The sequence below is a fragment of the Oncorhynchus nerka genome, linkage group LG10 (genome assembly GCF_034236695.1).
Source record: "Oncorhynchus nerka isolate Pitt River linkage group LG10, Oner_Uvic_2.0, whole genome shotgun sequence".
Taxonomy (NCBI): Eukaryota; Metazoa; Chordata; class Actinopteri; order Salmoniformes; family Salmonidae; genus Oncorhynchus; species Oncorhynchus nerka.
This window is the reverse complement of record NC_088405.1, coordinates 82,125,596-82,147,738: the sequence shown is the minus strand read 5'-3', so window position 1 is coordinate 82,147,738 and position 22,143 is coordinate 82,125,596. Positions and strand designations below refer to the sequence as shown.

The window sequence follows — 22,143 nt, the reverse complement described above, 5'->3', positions numbered from 1 at the left end:
AATCCTCCAACCAGGATTTCTGGATAGTTACTGGAATTTTGAAACCCTAATGCGTGTGGGCTTGTAGATGTCTTTAAAAAAAATATTATTTTTTTCCCCCTGAACTTTACAAGCCATTATGTTCTTGATTTTTTACCACTTTGTACGATTCCCTCAGCTTCACCAAACACCCTAGCTTCTATAAAATTAAGCTGGTTTTGCTCACAGTGCTAGTAAGACTGTCAATTTTGTTCCATATGGCTTGATGAGTAAATTTCCCTAATTTAAATGATAAAGCCAGAGAAGCCGGTGTTTGGAGGATATATTAGCATGGGTCGTGTCCGTAGATACAGAACAAAAAGACTAAACGACTGGGTCGCATCTCTGGCAACCGAAACAATAGAACGACCGACCAGCCAGTTTGAGAGCAACCGTAGATTTGTTTCAGGACTATATCTTGTGGAAGGATGAAATAGTACTTGGCATTCTCTCAACCAGCTTTACCTGGAATGTTTTTCCACCCGTCTTGAAGGAGTTCCCACTTATGCTGAGCACTTGTTGGCTGCTTTTCCTGCACTCTGTGGTCCAACTCATCCCAAACCATCTCAATTGGGTTGAGGTTGGGTGATTGTGGAGGCCAGGTCATCTGATCCAGCACTCCATCATTCCATCACTCTCCTTCTTGGTCAAATAACCCTTACGCAGCCTGGAGGTGTGTGTTGGGTCATTGTCCTGTTGGAAAAAAAAAACGATAGTCCCACTAAGCACCAACCAGCTGGGATGGCATATTGCTGCAGAATGCTGTGGTAGCCATGCTGGTTAAGTGTGCCTTGAATTTTAAATAAATCAGACAGTGTCACCAGCAAAGCACCCCCATACCATCACACCACCTCCTCCAAGCATTACAATAGGAACCACACTTGTGGAGATCATCTGTTCACTTACTCTGCGTCTCACAAAGACACGGTGGTTGGAACCAAAAATCTCCAATTTGGACTCCCACCGGTCTATTGCTCATGTTTCTTGGCCCAAGCAAGTCTCTTCTTATTATTGGTGTCCATTAGTAGTGGTTTCTTTGCAGCAATTTGACCATGAAGGCCTGACTCACAAAGTCTCCTCTGAACAGTTGATGCTGAGATGGGTCTGTTACTTGAACTCGGTGAAGCATTTTCTGAGGTTGATAACTCTAACTTGTACTCTGCAGCAGAGGTAACTCTGGATCTTCCATTCCTGTGGTGGTCCTCATGAGACCGTTTCATCATAGCGCTTGATGGTTTCTGCGATTGCTCTTGAAGAAACATTCAAAGTTCTTGAAATTTTCTGAATTGACTGACCTTCATGTCTTTAAGTAATGATGGACTGTTTGCTTATTTGAGCTGTTCTTGCCATAATATGGACTTGGTCTTTTTTACCAAATAGGGCTATCTTCTGTATACCAACCCTACTTTGTCACAACACAGCTTATTGTCTCAAATGCATTAAGAAGGAAAGAAATTCCACAAATTAACTTTTAACAAGGCACACCTGTTAATTGGAATGCATTTCAGTTGACGACTTCATTAAGCTGGTTGAGAGAATCCCAAGAGGGTGCAAAGCTGTCATCAAGGCAAAGGGTGGCTATTTGAAGAATCTCAAAGATAAAATATATTTTGATTTAACACTTTATTTGGTTACTAAATGATTCCATATGTGTTATTTCACAGTTTTGATGTCTTCCCTATTATTCTACAATGTAGAAAATATTTTTTTAAGTAAAGAAAAACCCTTGAATGAGTAGGTGAGTCCAAACGTTTGACTGATACTGTATATATTTTTCAAGATATTTATGTTTGAAGATTTTTTTTTTCTTTTTTCGTATTTTCTGTAAGGGTTTGCCCCCAAAATATTTTCCTTTGTTTTGATATGACTTCCCGTTAATTTCTTTTCTACTCTGCTCCAGGGGCACTCTAGGATCTCTGCGCCTGCAGCTGCGCCTCCGAGATGAGACGGTCCTGCCCTCCGGCCACTACCAACCACTTACGGAGCTGCTGTGCCAATCCGTGGGCCCCCATCTTAATGTGAGCACCAAGTCAATACCACTCCTCAGTCTCTCAAGTGTCGCCTGGGTTGCATAAGATCAGGGGTATACAGCTCCAGTCCTCGAGAGCCACGGGCCATGTATGCTGGTTTTTATCCTTTGCATTTTAACCAGAGACTGAATTAACAGTTTTTATAAGCTATTTTAAGTACATTAAATAAACTCAGCAAAAAAAGAAACATCCTCTCACTGTCAACTGTTTATTTTCAGCAAACTTAACATTTGTAAATATTTGTATGAACATAACAAGATTCAAGAACTGAGACAAACTGAACAAGTGCCACAGACGTGTGACTAACATAAATTGAATAATGTGTCCCTGAACAAAGGGGGGGTCAAAATCAAAAGTAGCAGTCAGTATCTGGTGTGGCAACCAGCTGCTTTAAGTACTGCAGTGCATCTCCTCCTCATGGACGGCACCAGATTTGTCAGTTCTTGCTGTAAGATGTTACCCCACTCTTCCACCAAGGCACCTGCAAGTTCCCAGACATTTCTGGGAGGGGAATGGCCCTAGCCTTCAACCTCCGATCCAACAGGTCCCAGACGTGCTCAATGGGATTGAGATCCGGGTTCTTTGTTGGCCATGGCAGAGCACTGACATACCTGTCTTGTAGGAAATCACGCACAGAACGAGCAGTATGGCTGGTGGCATTGTCATGCTGGAGGGTCATGTCAGGATGAGCCTGCAGGAAGGGTACCACATGAGGGAGGAGGATGTCTTCCCTGTAACACACAGTGTTGAGATTGCCTGCAATGACAACAAGCTCAGTCAGAGATGCTGTGAAACAACGCCCCAGTCATTCCTTCAACGATAAACGCGAATCCTACCATCACCCCTGGTGAGACAAATCCGCAACTCGTCAGTGAAGAGCACTCTTTGCCTGTCCTGTCTGGTTCAAAGACGGTGGGTTTGTGCCCATAGGTGACGTTTTTGCCGGTGATGTCTGGTGAGGACATGCCTTGCAACAGGCCTATAAGCCCGCAGTCCAGCCTCTCTCAGCCTAATGCGGACAGTCTGAGCACTGATGGAAGGATTGTGCGTTCCTGGTGTAACTCGGACAGTTGTTGTTCCCCTCCTGTACCTGTCCCGCAGGATGTCCCGATCCTGTGCAGGTGTTACACATGGTCTGCCACGGCGAGGACGATCAACAGTCCGTCCTGTCTCCCTGTGCTCTGTCTTAGGCATCTTACATTACAGACATTGCAATTTATTGCCCTGACCACATCTGCAGTTCTCATGCCTCTTTGCAGCATGCCTAAGGCACGTTCATGCAGATGAGCAGGGACCATGGGCATCTTTCTTTTTGTGTTTTTCATTGTCAGTAGAAAGGCCTCTTTAGTGTCCTGAGATTTCATAACTGTGACCTTAATTGCCTACCGTCTGTAAGCTGTTAATGTCTTAACGACCGTTCCACAGGTGCATGTTAATTATTTGTTTATTTTTCATTGAACAGGCATGGGAAACAGTGTTTAAACAAATTATCTTTGAAAGACAGGGTCTTGAAAAAGGGACATTTCTTCTTTGCTGAGTTTAATATGCTTGGTGTTAATCCTGATTCATTAAATCCAATATTGTGTTGATTTACTGCATGGTATGTGGCACAATAAAATGTGCCTCTTAGCAGACTGTTTAATCCATAGCAATTTACAGTACAGAATTCATTTTTAGTTGGTGTACCTTTGTAGGAAATGAAAACCACAACCTTGGTGTTGCCAATGCCGTGCTCTTACCACCTGAGTCACTCAGGACCACAAGCGCTTGTAATGATAAATCTTGGCTTGGTATCATAGGGCAACTGGCCAGATTTGATCATGCTCGTCGATGAGACCACTACAGCAGAGAGTCGACAGGAAGTGGCCTCCAACCTAGTGAAGCTCTTCCTGGGTCAGGGATTGGCCAAGGAGTTCCTTGATGTTCTCTTCAAGCTGGAGTTGGACAAGACTAGTAAGTCAGACTTCACACACCTAAATTGGAGTTGGACAAAACTTGTTCAGCACAGCCCAATAATGTGGAATGTTTAGATTTAAATATATTATGTCAAATGAGTCTTTCACTGTGGTATATTGGCCATATACCACACCCCCTCTGGCCTTATTGCTTAATAATACCACAGTGTTGGTGAATACTCTTTTCTGATTGCCTAGAAGGGCATTATAGAATGAACATTAAAACCAGATAACAGGACATAAAAGGTAAACCAACAACCACACAAACTGAAATTGGATACATTGTAAAAGCATGTTCAACAAGGGAAAAGATGCTAGCTAGCATTACAAAACAAATCAGAGACATTTTTTGGGAGCATCTGGTGACCTAACGTGGTGAGCGATGAACATGCATGAATTCATCCTGTCCCCTCTGCTGCTAAAGATGTCAAATCCTCCCACGTTTCTAGTTTGACAAGCTGTTTTCATGCAATGTAATGTGATCTCCTCATAATTAACAGTCAGTGTTGATGAGTGTCCTGACAAGAAGGCTAACTTTTTTTTACAGGTTTGTTATTAAGACACATGAAAGTTTACATGTTCCAGAAGGCATTTCTGCTATAAAAAAACCCATCTTGATTTAAAAAAATAAATGTAAAAAACTTTAAAATGACTCTCCTGTGAAGTAGTGATGTGCGACATACACCTGGCTTCTTGAAACTGGTCTCACACATCCTCCAAATACCGGCTTCGGGGGTATTATCACTTTTATACAACGCGTTATGAACCTATTCAAATAATGATTGACATTTTCATTTTAAAAACATTATTTTTATGGATTTATTCACACTTTCATCCTTCCACGAGATATAGTCCCGACACACATCTAGGGTTGCTATCCAAGCCAGCTCGTGCTATTGGTTCTATCTATATTTTGTTCTAAATGTATGGGCACAGTTTTTCGTTCTCAATGATCCGTTGCCATGATGGCTGGCAATGTTCCAACTTTGGCTAACAGTCACGTCAAACAGTGAAGCCATAATAACTGCAAAATAGCTGCATTTGCGTTTAAGCTTTTTTCTAATTATTTTGTTTGGGATACATCATAACAATGAGCAAATGAGCGATTTCGCCTGGCATAGAACATTTTCTATCGCCAGACCACTGTTCAGAAGAGATCGCTAACTACACAACTAACACATTCACTTCAAACTGAAGCTGTAATGACAGCAAACTAGCTGCATTTCGTTTTTTTTTTAAAGGACATCTTTTTATACATTATATCCATAAAAATTATGCTGATTAATGATTTTGACTGGCTGAGAAAAGCTGCCATCCTGTCTGTCTCAGAAAGCTGGAGATCAACTTTAAATATTGAAACAATGCTGCAAATGTAGGAGAGACAGCAACGTTATTACAAATCTCCGCTGTTGAAAACCAATTGCTAGTCTTAAAGATACTCTCAAGATGCTTTTTACAGTGTAGATCTAGTATATAAATTGCCTGGCTGAGCTGATGAGACAGTGGATTGCTCAGTCAGATGGAACAGAGTAAATAGACCTTTCAACGTCATAGATTTAGCTGGTGGTTATTTGTGAAATACACACTGGCTGGAATGTGGTTTTAACCAATCAGCATACAGGATTAGACCCATCTGTTGTATAATTCCCTATAAAGCCCGGTATAATTCAATGACTATGAAGTTAATTATTTTGAGCTGCTTTTGATTGCAAAAGTCGAATTGAAAACATTGGCATTGTTGAATTAGATTTTCAAAATAGCAAGCAAGGAGGATGCTTTGGTTTACTAAACTAGCAATGTAGATTTATATCCATGGTATAAAGGGGATAATAAACTCAGGGCTCTATGCGTTGTCTGTAAGATACCATCAACAGAGTTGCATTAAGTCCCACTCAGCATCCACATTGTGCTATATTTTCCAGAGTACACATAGCACCTCGTTGATTTTCCCGTACATATTTCATTGCTGGCTGTTCTCTTTGACCTCTTTCCTCAGGTGAACCCAACACCTTGTTTCGCAGCAACTCCTTGGCATCGAAGTCCATGGAGTCATTTTTAAAGGTAAACCCTCTTTCCGGCAACATCGCTATATACAGTGCCTTCAAAGTATTCAGACCCCTTTACTTTTTGTTGTTGTTGTTAGGTTACATCCTTAGTCTAAAATGTATTCAATTGTCTTTTCCCCTCATCAATCTGCACACTACACCATAATGACAAAGCAAAAACAGGTTTTTAGAAATTCTTTGCTAATTTATTCAAAATAAAAACGGAAATATTACATTTCCATAAGTATTCAGACCCTTTACTCAGTACTTTGTTGAAGCACCTTTGGCAGTGATTACAGCCTCGTCTTCTTGGGTATGACGCTACAAGCTTGGCACACCTGTATTTGGCAAGTTTCTCCCATTCCTCTCTGCAGATCCTCTCAAGCTCTGTTAGGTTTGATGGGGAGCATTGCTGCACAGCTATTTTCAGGTCTCTCCAGAGATGTTCGATCGGGTTCAAGTCCGGGCTCTGGCTGGGCTACTTAAGAACATTCAGAGACTTGTCCCGAAACCTTGGCTGTGTGCTTAGGGTCGTTGTCCTTTTGGAAGGTGAACCTTTGCCCCAGTCTGAGGTCCCTAAGCAGGTTTTCATCAAGGATCTCTCTGTACTTTGCTCTGTTCATCTTTGCCTCGATCCTGACTGGTCTCCCAGTCCCTGCCACTGAAAAACATCCCCACAGCATGATGCTACTACCACTACCATGCTTCACCGTAGGGATGGTGCCAGGTGTCCTCTAGATGTGATGCTTAGCATTCAGGCCAAATAGTTCAATCTTGGTTTCATCAGACCAGAGGGTCTGAGGGTCTCTAGGTGCCGTTTAGCGAACTCCAAGGCCTGATTGGAGTGCTGCACAGATGGTTGTCCTTCTGGAAGCTTCTCCCATCTCCACAGAGGAACTCTAGAGCTCTGTCAGAGTGACCGTCGAGTTCTTGGTCCGTTCCCTGACCATTGCCCTTATCCCCGATTGCTCAGTTTGATCGGGCGGCCAGCTCTAGGAAGAGCCTTGGCGGTCACAAACTTCTTCCATTTAAGAATTATGGCCACTGATCTTGGGACCTTCAATGCTGACAATTTCTTTGACCTCATGGCTTAGTTTTTGCTCTGACGTACACTGTCAATTGTGGGACCTTTATATAGACAGGTGTGTGCCTATCCAAATCATGTCCAATCAAGTTGTAGAAACATCTCAAGGATGATCAATGGAAACAGGATGCACCTGAGCTCAATTTCAAGTCTCATAGCAAAAGGTTTGAATACTTATGTAAGGTATTTTTGTTTTTCACTTGGTCATTATTGGGTATTTTGTGTAGATTGCTGAGGCTTTAAAAAAATGTAATACATTTTACAATAAGGCTCTAATGTAACAAAATGTGGAAGAAGTCAAGGGGTCTGAATACTTTCTGAAGTGGGGGCGGTGTGTGTGTGGTACCAGTCAAAAGTTTGGACACCTACTCATTCCAGGGTTTCTTTATTTTTACAATTTTCTACATTGTAGAATAATAGTGAATACATCAAACTATGAAATAACATACATGGAATCATGTAGTAACCCTAAAAAAATTAAACAAATCAAAATATATTTTATATTGGAGATTATTCAAAATAGCTACACTTTGCCTTGACAGCTTTGCACATTCTTGGCATTCTCTCAACCAGCTTCATGAGGTAACCTGAAATGCATTTCAATTAACAGGTGTGCACTGTTAAATTAATTTGTGGAATTTCTTTCCTTCTTAATGCCTTTGAGCCAATCAGTTGTGTTGTGACAAGGTATGGGTGGTTTACAGAAGATATCTGGTAAAAGACCAAGTCCATATTATGGCAAGAACAGCTCAAATCTAATTTTATTTCTCACATGTGCCGAATACAACAGGTGTAGACCGTACAGTGAAATGCTTACTTACAAGCCCTTTACCAACAATGCATTTTAAAGAAAAATACATGTTAAAGTATGAAGTAAAAAATAAAGAAAATACTAAGTTAAGGAACAACAATAAAATAGCAGTAGTGGGGCTATATACAGGGGGTATTGGTACAGAGTCAATGAGCGGGGCAACGTAAGATGTACTTGTAGGTAGGGGTAAAGTGACTGTGTGGATAATAAACAGTGTAGCTGCAGTGTAAAAATGTGGGGGGGGGGGCAATGCAACTAGTCCGGTTAGCCTTTTGATTAGCTGTTCCGGAGTCTCACGGCTTGGGAGTAAAAGATGTTAAGGCTTTTTGACCTAGATTTGGCGCTCCGGTACTGCTTGCCGTGCAGTAGCAGAGAGAACAGTCTGTGACAAGGATGGCTGGAGTCTTTGGCAATTTTTAGGGCCTTCCTCTGACACAGCCTGGTATTTAGGTCCTGGATGGCAGGTAGCTTGGCCCCAGTGATGTACTGGGCCGTACGCACTACCCTCTGTAATGCCTTACGGTTGGAGGCTGAGCAGTTGCCATACCAGGCGGTGATGCAACCAGTCATGATGCTCTCGATGGTGCAGCTGTAGAACGTTTTGAGGATCTGGGGACTCATGACAGATCTTTCCAGTCTCCTGAGGGAGACTCCTGTCATTAAAACTCGTTTTTCAACCACTCCACAAAATTCTTGTTAACCAACTATATTTTTGACAAGTCGGTTAGGACATCTACTTTGTGCATAATAATACTATGAAAATTATGATTAGCTTTTAGTGTAAGAGCCTGTTTTGGTGGGATAGTGTTTTGGCCTGCTTGGTGACATCACCAGGTGGTACATTAGTTGATAGACCAATAAGAAAGCGTTCCAAACCTCTGCTAGATTTCAGTTTTCATCTCACCACTCAGATCACTGACTGTCCTTGCTAAATTCTTGCTTGAGAAATTGCTCTTAGCTAAGAAGCTGTTTGTTTAATGGTCAAACATAAAACAATCACAGTATCTAGTTTCCATCCAATTGGCAACAGATTTTCAGGCAAATTTTCAAAAATACGCACATTTTTCCATAAGTGGTGTTTCCACTAAATTGACTAGTTACAAAAAATGTAATTTTTCGCTGAAGTTTTCATGTACCGAATAAAAATATAAAGTTCAATGTGTTTCCATTGCATTTAACTGTACCGATAGTTGTCACAAACTTGTGTTAAATAGCAAATGTGCCTACTCTGGTCTTGGCATGTGCACTCTAGCCAACTGCTCGCAGATAGTGTGGGTAGGCTGTGTGGCTGGGTAGGTTAGTCTACGCATGAGATTATTAAGGATAAGAGCGAAATATTTTTATTTGTCAAACTGCAGTCAAGCGTCGATCATCATGTCACCAGAATAAGAACCTCAATATTTATTGGAAAGGAGCATCAAGATCACTGTGCACTTTCACCACCCTGTGAAGTTCATCATAATTGATTTAATCAGTAGCCTAATAAACTGCATGGTTTTCCGAGTCGTCGTGGAAGGACCACACACACCATATTGCATGACTCCAAATGTAATTCAATATGATGGTTGTTATATCAATATTTGTGCTTAAAGGTGTTTACACCACAATTTCTCACATAATTAATTTTACAGACAAACGATCCCACCATGTCCATGTCGGAATTTATAAAGTTGCACCAAAACTTTGTTTCCATCACAGATGTCGTGACTTTTTTCACATAACTGTGGATGGAAACGCGGTTAGTAAGGTACTGAATTGTTACCCAGAAATTATTTGCTAATGAGATAAAAATGGCTGTATTTGACATTTAATGCAAGAAATATACTATATACAGTTGGAGTAATTGAAACTTGTTTTTCAACTTATCCACAAATTTCTTGTTAACAAACTATAGTTTTGGCAAGTCGGTTAGGACATCTACTTTGTGCATGACACAAATCATTTTTCCAACAATTGTTTACAGACAGATTATTTCACTTATAATTCACTGTATCACAATTCCAGTGGGTCAAAAGTTTACATACACTAAATTGACAATTCCAGAAAATGATGTCATGGCTTTAGAAGCTTCTGATAGGCTAATTGACATAATTTGAGTCAATTCGAGGTGTACCTGTGGATGCATTTCAAGGCCTACCTTCAAACTCAGTGTCTCTGCTTGACATCATGGGATAATCAAAAGAAATCAGCCAAGACCTCAGAAAAACAATTGTAGATCTCCACAAGTCTGGTTCATCCTTGGGAGCAATTTCCAAATGCCTGAAGGTACCACGTTCAACTGTACAGACAATAGTATGCAAGTATAAACACCATGGGACCACGCAGCTGTCATACCACTCAGGAAGGAGACGCATGCTGTCTCCTAGCGATGAATGTACTTTGGTGCGGAAAGTGCAAATCAATCCCAGAACAACAGCAAAGGACCTTGTGAAGATGCTGGAGGATACAGGTGCAAAAGTATCTATATCCACAGCAAAACGAGTCCTATATCGACATAACCTGAAAGGCCGCTCAGCAAAGAAGAAGCCACTGCTCCAAAACCACCATAAAAAAGCCAGACTACGGTTTGCAACTGCATATGGGGACAAACATCATACTTTTTGGCGAAGTGCCCTCTGGTCTGATGAAACAAAAATAGAACTGTTTGGCCATAATGACCATCGTTATTTTTGGAGGAAAAAGGGTGAGGCTTGCAAGCCGAAGAACACCATCCCAACCGTGAAGCACAGGGGTGGCAGCATCATGTTGTGGGGGTGCTTTGCTGCAGGAGGGACTGGTGCACTTCACAAAATAGATGGCACCGTGAGGATGGAAAATTATGTGGCTTATATTGAAGCAAAATCTCAAGACATCAGTCAGGAAGTTTAAGCTTGGTCGCAAATGGGTCTTCCAAATGGACAATGACCCCAAGCATACTTCCAAAGTTGTTGCAAAATGGCATAAGGACAACAAAGTCAAGGTATTGGAGTGGCCATCACAAAGCCCTGACCTCGATCCTATAGACAATTTGTGGACAGAAGTGAAAAAGCATGTGTGAGCAAGGAGGGCCTACCAGTTACACCAGCTCTATCATGTGGATTGGGCCAAATTTCACCCAACTTATTGTGGGAAGCTTGTGGAAGGCTACCTGAAACGTTTGACCCAAGTTAAACCATTTAAAGGCAATGCTACCAAATACTAATTGAGTGTATGTAATCTTCTGACCCACTGGGAATGTGATGAAAGAAATAAAAGCTGAAATAAATCATTCTCTCATTTGACATTTCACATTCTTAAAATCAAAGTGGTGATCCTAACTGACCTAAAAACAGAGAATTTTTACTAGGATTAACTGTCAGGAATTGTGAAAAACTGAATTTGTGTGTGTGTGTGTACACTTTAAAAAAATGATTTGTCATCTTTGACATGCAATAGAAAGACCATACAATCAGATAGGTTTAGGTGTCATTTTTATTTCGACCACCAGGTGACAGCAGTCTGTGCAAACTGTAGAACCCAGTTCCTACATTTTGAATATAATAAAAAAAAACGATGCTACATTTTAGCTCTGGGACCCTCAGGGGGACAAATCAGATCAAGATTACTGAATGTAAGTACATTATTTACCTTCAGAGGTGAACGTATCAAACCAGTTGCCGTGATAAGTAGCATGGTGTTTTTTCACTGTAATAGCTACTGTAAATTGGACACTGCATTTGGTGAACAAGACTTTACGCTTTCTGCCCATATAAGACATGTCTATGTCCTGGAAAGTTGGCTGTTTATTTACAACGTCATTCTAGTCACATTAGCGCACGTTAGCAACAACTATCCCAGTTTAGGGACACCGATCCCGTAGAGGTTTTAATATTAGATTTTGTTCACCAGCTGTTATTCACAAATAGACACAGACCTTTACCCCTTGTCTTACCGGAGGCAGCTGTTCAATCTCAACATCAATTGTTCAGAGGAGACTGCATGAACCAGGCCTTCCTGGTTGCTGCAAAGAAACAACTACTAAAGGACACCAATAAGAAGAAGAGACTTGCTTGGGCCAAGAAACACAAGCATTTATTGACATTAGACCGGTGGAAATTTGTACTTTGGTCTGGAGTCCAAATTTGAGATATTTGGTTTCAACCGCCGTGTCTTTGAGATGCGGTGTGGGTGAACTGATCATTTCCGCATGTGTATTTCCCAAAGCATGGAGGAGTAGGTGTTATGGTGTGGGGGTGCTTTGCTGGTGACACTGTCTGTGATATATTTAAAATTAAAGGCACACTTAACCAGCATGACTATCACAGCATTCTGCAGCGATACGCCATTCCATCTGGTTTGGGCTTAGTGGGACTACCATTTTGTTTTTCAACAGGACAATGACCTAACACACCTCCAGGCTGTGTAAGGGCTATTTTACCAAGAAGGAGAGTGATGGAGTGCTGCATCAGATGACCTGGCCTCCACAATCCCCAACCTCAACCAAATTGAGATGGTTTGGGATGAGTCAGACCGCAGAGTGAAGGAAAAGCAGCCAACAAGTGCTCAGCATATGTGGGTACTCCTTCAAGACTGTTGGAAAAACATTCCAGGTGAAGCTGGTTGAGAATGCCAAGAGTGTGCAAAGCTGTAGAAGACATAATAGAGTTCAAGGCAAAGGGTGGCTATTTGAATAATCTCAAATATAACATATATTTTGATTTGTTTGATACTTTTTTTGGGGGGGGTGGGTTAACACATACTGAATCATGTAGTATTTCATAGTTTTGATGTCTTCTATTTAAAAAAAAAAATATATATATATATATATATGAACAACCCTTGAATGAGTAGGTGTTCTAAAACTTTTGACCGGTGGTGTACATACATGTGTATTGAAGGATATCCATTTTATTATGATTTTAATTCATAAGCTATGTTTTCATTGAAAAGTGGAGCATTGGACAGATGCTTAAAATGTTATCCCACAAATACTGTAGCATGGTGGCCATTTTGCTATCTGACTACCACAGGTGGTAGGCATGCAGTATCTACACAGGCTTCTGGGCCCCTTGATCAACAGGATCTTTGAGGAGAAGAAGTATGTAGAGCTGGACCCTAACAAAGTGGAGTTGAAGGAGGCTGGGTAAGATTTGAAGATGATGTAGGCAGAATCTACCTCACACCCAGTGTTGATTTAGTGAAGGTGCTGGAGGCAAAAGGCAACTGGAGAAATAGGAAAAAGTCTTTGTACACTTCCCGTCAAATACACATTGCTTTAATTGTAGCTGAGCTTTCAGTCAGTCGATGCTCCGATGAAGGTCGACTGACCGAAAAGCTCAGGTAAAATTAAGAAATGTTCATCTGACTGGAAGTGTGCAGAGACTTTTTTTCCTAGTTTTCACAAGATAAGATGCATCTTAATTTTTATACTTAGCCACACATGCTACATCTCATTATTCAGTCTCTGACTACTGTAAATGGTGTGTGTGTGCCTGCGTGTGTGTGCCTGCGTGTGTGTGCCTGCGTGTGTGTGCCTGCGTGTGTGTGCCTGCGTGTGTGTGCCTGCGTGTGTGTGCCTGCGTGTGTGTGCCTGCGCGTGTGTGCCTGCGTGTGTGCCTGCGTGCGTGTGTGCGTGCCTGCGTGTGTGTGTGTGTGCCTGCGTGTGTGTGTGTGTGTGTGCCTGCGCGTGTGTGTGCCTGCGTGTGCCTGCGTGTGTGCGTGCCTGCGTGTGTGTGTGTGTGCCTGCGTGTGTGTGTGTGTGTGTGCCTGCGTGTGTGTGTGCCTGCGTGTGCGTGTGTGTGCCTGCGTGTGTGTGCCTGCGTGTGTGCCTGCGTGTGTGCCTGCGTGTGTGTGCCTGCGTGTGTGTGCCTGCGTGTGTGTGCCTGCGTGTGTGTGCCTGCGTGTGTGTGCCTGCGTGTGTGTGCCTGCGTGTGTGTGCCTGCGTGTGCGTGCGTGTGCCTGCGTGCGTGTGCCTGCGTGCGTGTGCCTGCGTGCGCGTGCGTGCGTGCGTGTGCGTGTGCCTGCGTGTGCCTGTGCCTGCGTGTGCCTGCGTGTGTGTGTGCGTGTGCCTGCGTGTGTGTGTGTGTGTGTGCCTGCGTGTGTGCCTGCCTGCGTGTGCGTGTAGGTGTACGGGCCTCCACCGGGTGCACACTGAGGCTGAGGTGATCCAGCAGAGCACCAGCCTCCTGCAGTCCTACCTTTCTGAGTTGCTCCATGCGATCGTCCAGTCAGCCTCCTACTGCCCTGTTGCACTCTGCCAGGCCTTCCAACAGCTCTACCATTGCGTCAACAAGCGCTTTCCTGAGCCTGAGTATAGGGTTAGTACAACAACAGTGTTTCTCCTAGCATTGTATAGGTGGGGTCCTATATGAATCCCATCTAGGGCTGTTATTGTCACCATATTACCGCCACACCGGAGGTCATGTGCCACGACCGCAGTTAGTCAAATTCGATGGTCACGGTAACTAGGCTCCAAAATGTCTCTGATGCCGCTGACGGTCATAAGTAGCCTACCAAACTTGCTAACTGCCAGTCGCTAATGGCCTGGTACTCAGCACTCTATTGTCCCTCTAATCACTCGGTCATCAATGCAAACTAAATCCAAAATCAAATGAAACACTTCATGAGAGCCCATGAGCTCCTTTTGCTCAACATTTCTATAGTCTATGCAATTGTGACTCACTACCTGGATTCAGTCTTATGTAGCAACATTTTGAAATTGTTTTTTACATTGGATAAACGTAGAGACTCAGAGCTACAAAATGGTATATCATACACTGCATTTGAGGAACAATGTGAAAGTAATTCTGCTTTGAAAGTTGATCAACTTGTAAACTCACTTTTGAGAAAATGGCCTTTGAATGTTTTGGTATCTAGTGAATAGCTATTCTTTGTATACACCCATTCAGCATCGTTCACACCCTCTTAAGCTTTAGCTCCACACATCTCATTTCACACTCGGAGTGCACACTTGACTCTGGCCGATGATTTGTTTACGTCAGCTAGGGACGCTAGCTAGCGAACAGTACACTTTAGATAAAGACATATAGCTAGCTAGCTAGGTGAACAATGGTTGCAGTCCAAACACTTAAAAGACACACCCTATCCCCTCAGACCTCAAATTAAGTGGACACTACTGATGACGTATGATGACGCCTGATGAGTATACTTTTGCAGGGCACTCGTTCATCCCGCGATGATTTGTTTTCAGCCGTGTATGTTCACACATGTCACGTTAGCTAACGAACCAGCCAGCTAACATTAGCTAGTTAAACAACAATGAATAGTGCCAACAATGCCACAGTGCTGTGAGCTAACCAACCAGGTAACATTAGTCTCTAACTAGAAAAGCAAATGGTTCTGGGATACGAATAATGTCAGCTAGGGAGCCAGCCAGCTTACGTTAGCTAGCTAACAGTATACTTTAGCTTAACCTCTTGAAGCTAGGGGGCACTATTTTTATGTTTGGAAAAATAACGTTCCCAAAGTAAACGGCCTATTTCTCAGGACCAGATGCTAGAATGTGCATATAATTGACAGATTGGGATAGAAAACACTCTAAAGTTTCCAAAACTGTAAAAATATTGTCTGTGAGTATAACATAACTGATATTGCAGGCGAAACCCTGAGAAAAATCAAACCAGGAAGTGGCTTCTATTTGGAAAACTCCATGTTCCATAGCCTCCCATTGCTCCATTTAAAGGGATATCAACCAGATTCCTTTTCCTATCGCTTCCTCAAGGTGTCAACAGTCTTCAGACATAGTTTCAGGCTTTTATTTTGAAGAATGAGCGTGAACGACCACATTGCGTAAGTGGATAGGTGGGGGCTCTGAGTGAATTGTGCGCAAAAGAGAAAGGCAGCCATTGTTACTCCCGGTCCTAGTGAAAAGCCAACTGTCCCGGTTGATATATTATAGAATAGATGTTTGAAAAACACCCTGAGGATTGATTATAAAAAACATCTGACATATTTCTGTGGACATTGTGGATATAATTTGGAATTTTTGTCTGCGTTGTCGTGACCGCTTTTTCCGGTGGATTCCTGGGCATAACGCACCAAACTAATGTAGGTATTTGGATATAAAAAATATCTTTATGGAACAAAAGGAACATTTGTTGTCTAACTTGGAGTCTCGTGAGTGAAAACATTCGAAGATCATCAAAGGTAAACGATTTAATTTGATTGCTTTTCTATTTTCGTGACCAAGTTACCTGATACTAATTGTACTTATTGTTTTGTCGAGCGATCGATAAACTTACACAAACGCTTGTATTGCTTTCGCTGTAAAGCATAATTTCAAAATCTGAGACGACAGGTGGATTAACAAAAGGCTAAGCTGTGTTTTGCAATATTGCACTTGTGATTTCATGAATATTAATGTTTTCTAGTAATACACTGCTCAAAAAAATAAAGGGAACACTTAAACAACACAATGTAACTCCAAGTCAATCACACTTCTGTGAAATCAAACTGTCCACTTAGGAAGCAACACTGATTGACAATAAATGTCACATGCTGTTGTGCAAATGGAATCGACAACAGGTGGAAATTATAGGCAATTAGCAAGACAACCCCAATAAAGGAGTGGTTCTGCAGGTGGTGACCACAGACCACTTCTCAGTTCCTATGCTTCCTGTCTGATGTTTTGGTCACTTTTGAATGCTGGCGGTGCTTTCACTCTAGAGGTAGCATGAGATGGAGTCTTACAACCCACACAAGTGGCTCAGGTAGTGCAGCTCATCCAGGATGGCACATCAAAACCAAGAAGGCTTGCTGTGTCTGTCAGCGTAGTGTCCAGAACATGGAGGCGCTACCAGGAGACAGGCCAGTACATCAGGAGACGTGGAGGAAACCCTATTATCTGTTACAATTGTAATCGACCAGGACATATTGCAACCTACTGCCCTATTAAAGAAGAGCCAATGCAATGTAACCTCTGTGAAAAAGATATATATGGTATGCATGTCCTGTGGTAGCCACTGTACTTGAAAGATCAAGAAACAAACATATGTGCAGGTTGAAGGGAAAGAGGTTGAAGCACTGCTGGATTCCGGCAGTATGCTAACCCTGGTCGTTGCAAACCTAGTGCCGACTCATAGACTGGATACAAGTCAGGATATCAGTGTTACTTGCATTCATGGGGATACCCATCTGTACCCCACAACCTTAGTGAGCATACAGAGGACGGTCTGCTGGATTATGAGGTCGGCGTGGACCCAAAGATGCCATATGATGTAATATTGGGTAGATACTTTCCTAAGTTTGCGAAGTTAGGCCAAAAGAATGGCATATTTGAGAAGCCAACAACCCTGACCAACCAGGAAGAAGCATGGGGCCTTCAAACAAAAGCCAAGAAAAGAGGTCTCCTAAGGGCCAACCTCACAGGTTGAAGTGGCTCGGCATTGTGGAGAGTGCCCGGAGTGCCAGTTAACAGCTCCCCGACCAGCTGTTTGAAGCCCGTTAGTGCCACTCCCCATAATTGAAATGCCATTTGAGAGGATAGCAATGGATATAGTGGGGCCCACTACCCAAATCCACCAGAGGGCACCAATACATTCTGATCATTCTAGATTATGCCACTCGCTACCCAGAAGCCATTCCCCTTCAGACGATGGCTTCCAAAAATATAAGGAATTTGTGCTCTTGTTCACCAGGGTAGGAGTTCCAAAGGAGATTCTTACTGACCAGTGGACCCCCTTTATGTCCCGCCTTATGGCGGACCTTTGTAAATTGTGGCAGGTGAAACAGTTGAGGACATCGGTTTACCATCCTCAGACGGGTGGGCTGGTTGAGAGATTCAACCGGACCCTGAAGTCAATGCTCAGGAAGATAATCGATAAGGATGGGAAAAACTGGGATTGCATGTTGCCGTATCTGATGTTTGCCATTAGAGGTTCCTCAAGCCTCGCTGGGGTTTTCTCCCTTTGAGCTGGTATATGGGAGGCACCCCTGGGGAATCTTAGACATCGCCCGGGAAACCTGGGAGCACCAATCCACCCCATATACTAGTGTCATAGAGCACGTCACGGCAATGTAAGACAGGATAGCCACAGTCATGCCCATCGTCAGAGAGCACATGAGACAAGCACAAGAGCACCAGCGGCACACTTATAACCGGCAGGCTACCCTGAGGGAATTTCAACCGGGAGATAAGGTGTTAGTGCTGATCCCCACGGTATAGTGCAAACTACTAGCAACATGGAAAGGACCATATGAAGTACTGGAGAGAATAGGAGAAGTTAATTATCGTATACGACAGCCAGGTCGACAGCCCCAGGAACAGATCTATCACATAAACCTGTTAAAAGCATGGAGAGAGAGAGAAACACTAATGGACACGTACCCCACACACACTCAGGAGACAGCCGAAGTAAATATTTCACCTACTCTGTCCCCAGCACAAGTACAGGAAGTAAAGACCCTGACACAGAAAACAGATGTGTTTTCAGAGGTACCCGGCCGAACTGAGGTTACGACTCATGATATAATTTCCCTACCAGGGAGAAAAGTGAGCATGAGGCCATATCGGGAACCCGAAGCTCGACAGGCCGTGATTAGAGCAGAGACGGAGAAAATGTTGACAGCTGGAGTGATCGAAGAGTCACATAGTGAGTTGTCTAGCCCAATTGTGATGGTCTCCAAGCCCAATGGGTCTTTGCGGTTCTGTAATGACTTTCGGAAGGTAAATGATATCTCCAACTTTGATGCTTACCTCATGCCCCGAGTAGACGAACTACTGGAGAAAATTGGTAAAGCTTGGTACATTACGACCCTGGACCTGACAAAAGGGTACTGGCAAATTTCTCTGACCCCCAGGCCCAAAGAAAAGACAGTGTTTGCAACCCCTGACGGTTTGTTTTCAATACACCGCCATGCCATTCGGCTTACACGGGGCCCCAGCCACCTTTCAACGGCTCATGGACAAGGTCCTAAAACCGCACCAAGCATACGCCACAGCTTATTTAGATGATGTGGGGATCTACAGCCCAGATTGGGAATCCCACTTACTCCGTGTACAGGCAGTGTTAGACGCCCTTAGAAAGGCAGGGCTGGGGGCCTCCCGGGTGGCGCAGTGGTTAAGGGCGCTGTACTGCAGCGCCAGCTGTGCCACCAGAGACTCTGGGTTCGCGCCCAGTCTCTGTCATAACCGGCCGCGACCGGGAGGTCCGTGGGGCGACGCACAATTGGCATAACGTCGTCCGGGTTGGGGAGGGCTTGGCCGGTAGGGATATCTCTGTCTCATCGAGCACCAGCGACTCCTGTGGCGGGCCGGGTGCAGTGCACGCTAACCAAGGTTATCAGGTGCACGGTGTTTCCTCCGACACATTGGTGCGGCTTGCTTCCTGGTTGGATGCGCGCTCTGTCAACCTCTTGATACTACCCATCCCGGGTCCGGGAGAGTAATCATCAACTGACACTAATTAGCATAACGCAACGGACCTAAATATTACTAGAAAATATTCCTATTCACGCTCTCCTGTGAAGTTGTGACTTGCTACATATGTCTAGTTTCCCAAATTGGGTCACAATTGTGTGGGAGAACGACGTTTGATGGCCTCTATTGAAAGGAAGTGCATCCCATCAGCTTCCTCTATTTCTCAACTTTTCTAATATTAAGCACATTGCTTCGCTTGTACATTTTAACATATGCATGTTTTCCAGAGCGACTTAAAGTAGTGAGTGCATACATTTTTCATATTTTTTTCGTACTGGTCTCCCGTAGGAATTGTATCCGCAACCCTGGCATTGCAAGCACCATGCTCTACCAACTGAGCACACAGTTTCTTTAGACCTATCTAAAATATATAATGGATTTATTGTGATGGCGTAGGCTATATTAAATGGATTTGACTTATTAAAATGTAGATGTGCTGAAGGTTCAAATCAGTAGTTTGTAGGCAATGCGTGGAAACCAGGAGATGCTAAATGTGTTTGTTAATTACCTGCAAATTACAGTAAAACAGCCCGTTATTTGCATGACAATCACTGGTTGATTGCCACAGCCCTAATCCCATCCTTGAAGGGATTTCTCATAAAAAAATAAAAAATGGTTTATTTTCGATACCTTGGATGTTGAAATCAAAATGAACCTTAAATGATAATGATAACTCCCCCACTCAGTGTAATCTCTGTTGTGTGGCCTGTGTTTGCAGAAGGTCAAATTTATAGCCGTGACCAGTTTCCTGTGTCTGCGCTTCATCTCTCCGGCTATCATGTCCCCCAAGCTTTTCCACCTCCGGGAGAAACATGCGGACGCCCGCACCAGTCGCACACTGCTGCTACTGGCTAAGGTAGGCACAAAATGGTGGTGCCGCACACTGCTGCTACTCGCTAAGGTAGGCACAAAATGGTGGTACTACGCACTGCTGCTACTGGCTACTGTAGGCACAAAATTGTGGATTTAGTTCCCGGTTGCCCTCTGTGTTAGAAATATACTTTGTGGTCAACTCTTCTTCTCCCATCCGCCATACCCCTACAGGCCATTCAGACCATTGGTAACCTGGACACTCTGACCTGCTGCTCCAAAGAGCCCTGGATGGTGCCACTGCAGCCAGCCATCCAGCTGGGTATCACCCAGCTCAAAGACTTCATCAGTAGACTGGTCAGCTGTGACAACTCTGAAGGTAAACACTATAACATACACTATATGACCAAAAGTATGTGGACACCTGCTCGTTGAACATCTCATTCCAAAATCATGGGCATTCATATGGAGTTGGTCCCCACTTTGCTGCAATAACAAGCATTTCACTACACGCGCAATAACATCTGCTAAATATGTGTATGTGACCAATAACATTTAATTTGATAAAAGCCTCCACTCTTCTGGGAAGGTTTCCACTAGATGTTGGAACATTGCTGCAGGGACTTGCTTCCATTCAGCCACGAGCATTAGTGTGGTCGGGCACTGATGTAGGGCGATTAGGCCTGGCTTGCAGTCGGCGTTCCAATTCATCCCAAAGGTGTTCGTAGGGGTTGAGGTCAGGGCTCTGTGCAGGCCAGTCAAGTTCTTCCACACCGATCTCGACAAACAACTTCTGTATGTACCTCACTTTGTGCATGGGGGCATTGTCATGCTGAAACAGGAAATGGCATTCCCCAAACTGTTGCCACGAAGTTGGAAACATACAATTACATTCTAGATGATTCTATGCTGTAGCGATAAGTTTTCCCTTCACTGGAACTAAGGGGCCTAGCCCGAACCATGAAAAACAGCCCCAGACCATTATTCCTCCTCCACCAAACTTTACAGTGGGCACTATGCGTTTGAGCACATAGCGCTCTCCTGGTCTGGCGTCCGCCAAACCCAGAATTATGACTGCCAGATGGTGAAGTGTGATTCATTACTCCAGAGAAGGCATTTCCACTGCTCCAGAGTCCAATGGCGGCGAGCGGTACACCACTCCAGCCGACGTTTGGCATTGCGCATGATGATCTTAGGCTTGTGTGCGGCTGCTCGGCCATGGAAACCCATTTCATGCAGCTCCTGACAAAACGTTATTGCACTAATGTCGCTTCCAGAGGCAGTTTGGAACTCGGTAGTTAGTGTTGTAACCGAGGACAGACGATTTGTACGAGCTTCAGCACTCTGCTGTCCTGTTCTGTGAGCTTGTGTGGCCTACCACTTTGGGGCTGAGCCATTGATGCTCCTAGACGTTTCCACTTCACAATAACAGCACTTAAGTTGACCGAGGCAACTCAAGCAGGGCAGAAATTTGACGAACTGACTTGTTGGAAAGGTGGCATTCTTTAATGGTGCCACGTTAAGTCACTGAGCTCTTCAGTAAGGCTGTTGTATTGCAAATGTTTGTCTATGGAGATTGCATGGCGGTGTGCTTGATTTTATACAGGTGTGGCTGAAATGGTTGAATCCACTAATTTTGAAGGGATGTGCATATGCAGTACCAGTCAAAAGTTTGAACACACCTACTCATTCCATGGTTTTTCTTTATTTGTACCATTTTCTACATTGTAGAATAATAGTGAAGACATCAAAATGATTAAATAACGCCAAAAAAGTGTGTAACAAATCAAAATATATTTGAGATTCTTCAAGGTAGCCACCCCTTGCCTTGATGACAGCTTTGCGCACTCTTGGCATTCTCTCAACCAGCTTCATGAGGTAGTCACCTGAAATGCATTTAAATTAACAGGTGTGCCTTGTTAAAAGTTTGTGGAATCAGTTGTGTTGTTACAAGGTAGGGGTGTTATACAGAAGATAGCCCTATTTGCTTAAAGA

General features: G+C 43.4%; 1 protein-coding gene across 4 annotated transcripts in view; it reads left to right on the top strand.

The window, feature by feature from the left end:
* rasa4 (RAS p21 protein activator 4) overlaps nt 1-22,143 on the top strand; it is a 71,431-nt gene that overhangs the window by 42,505 nt on the left and 6,783 nt on the right. For all 4 annotated transcript variants that reach the window (XM_029671553.2, XM_029671552.2, XM_029671554.2 and 1 more), the window contains 7 exons: nt 1,919-2,036; nt 3,848-4,001; nt 6,000-6,064; nt 12,932-13,044; nt 14,026-14,218; nt 20,057-20,194; nt 20,383-20,527. In XM_029671553.2, the coding sequence (XP_029527413.1) occupies nt 1,919-2,036; nt 3,848-4,001; nt 6,000-6,064; nt 12,932-13,044; nt 14,026-14,218; nt 20,057-20,194; nt 20,383-20,527 (926 nt within the window). The remainder of the gene's footprint in view (nt 1-1,918; nt 2,037-3,847; nt 4,002-5,999; nt 6,065-12,931; nt 13,045-14,025; nt 14,219-20,056; nt 20,195-20,382; nt 20,528-22,143) is intronic.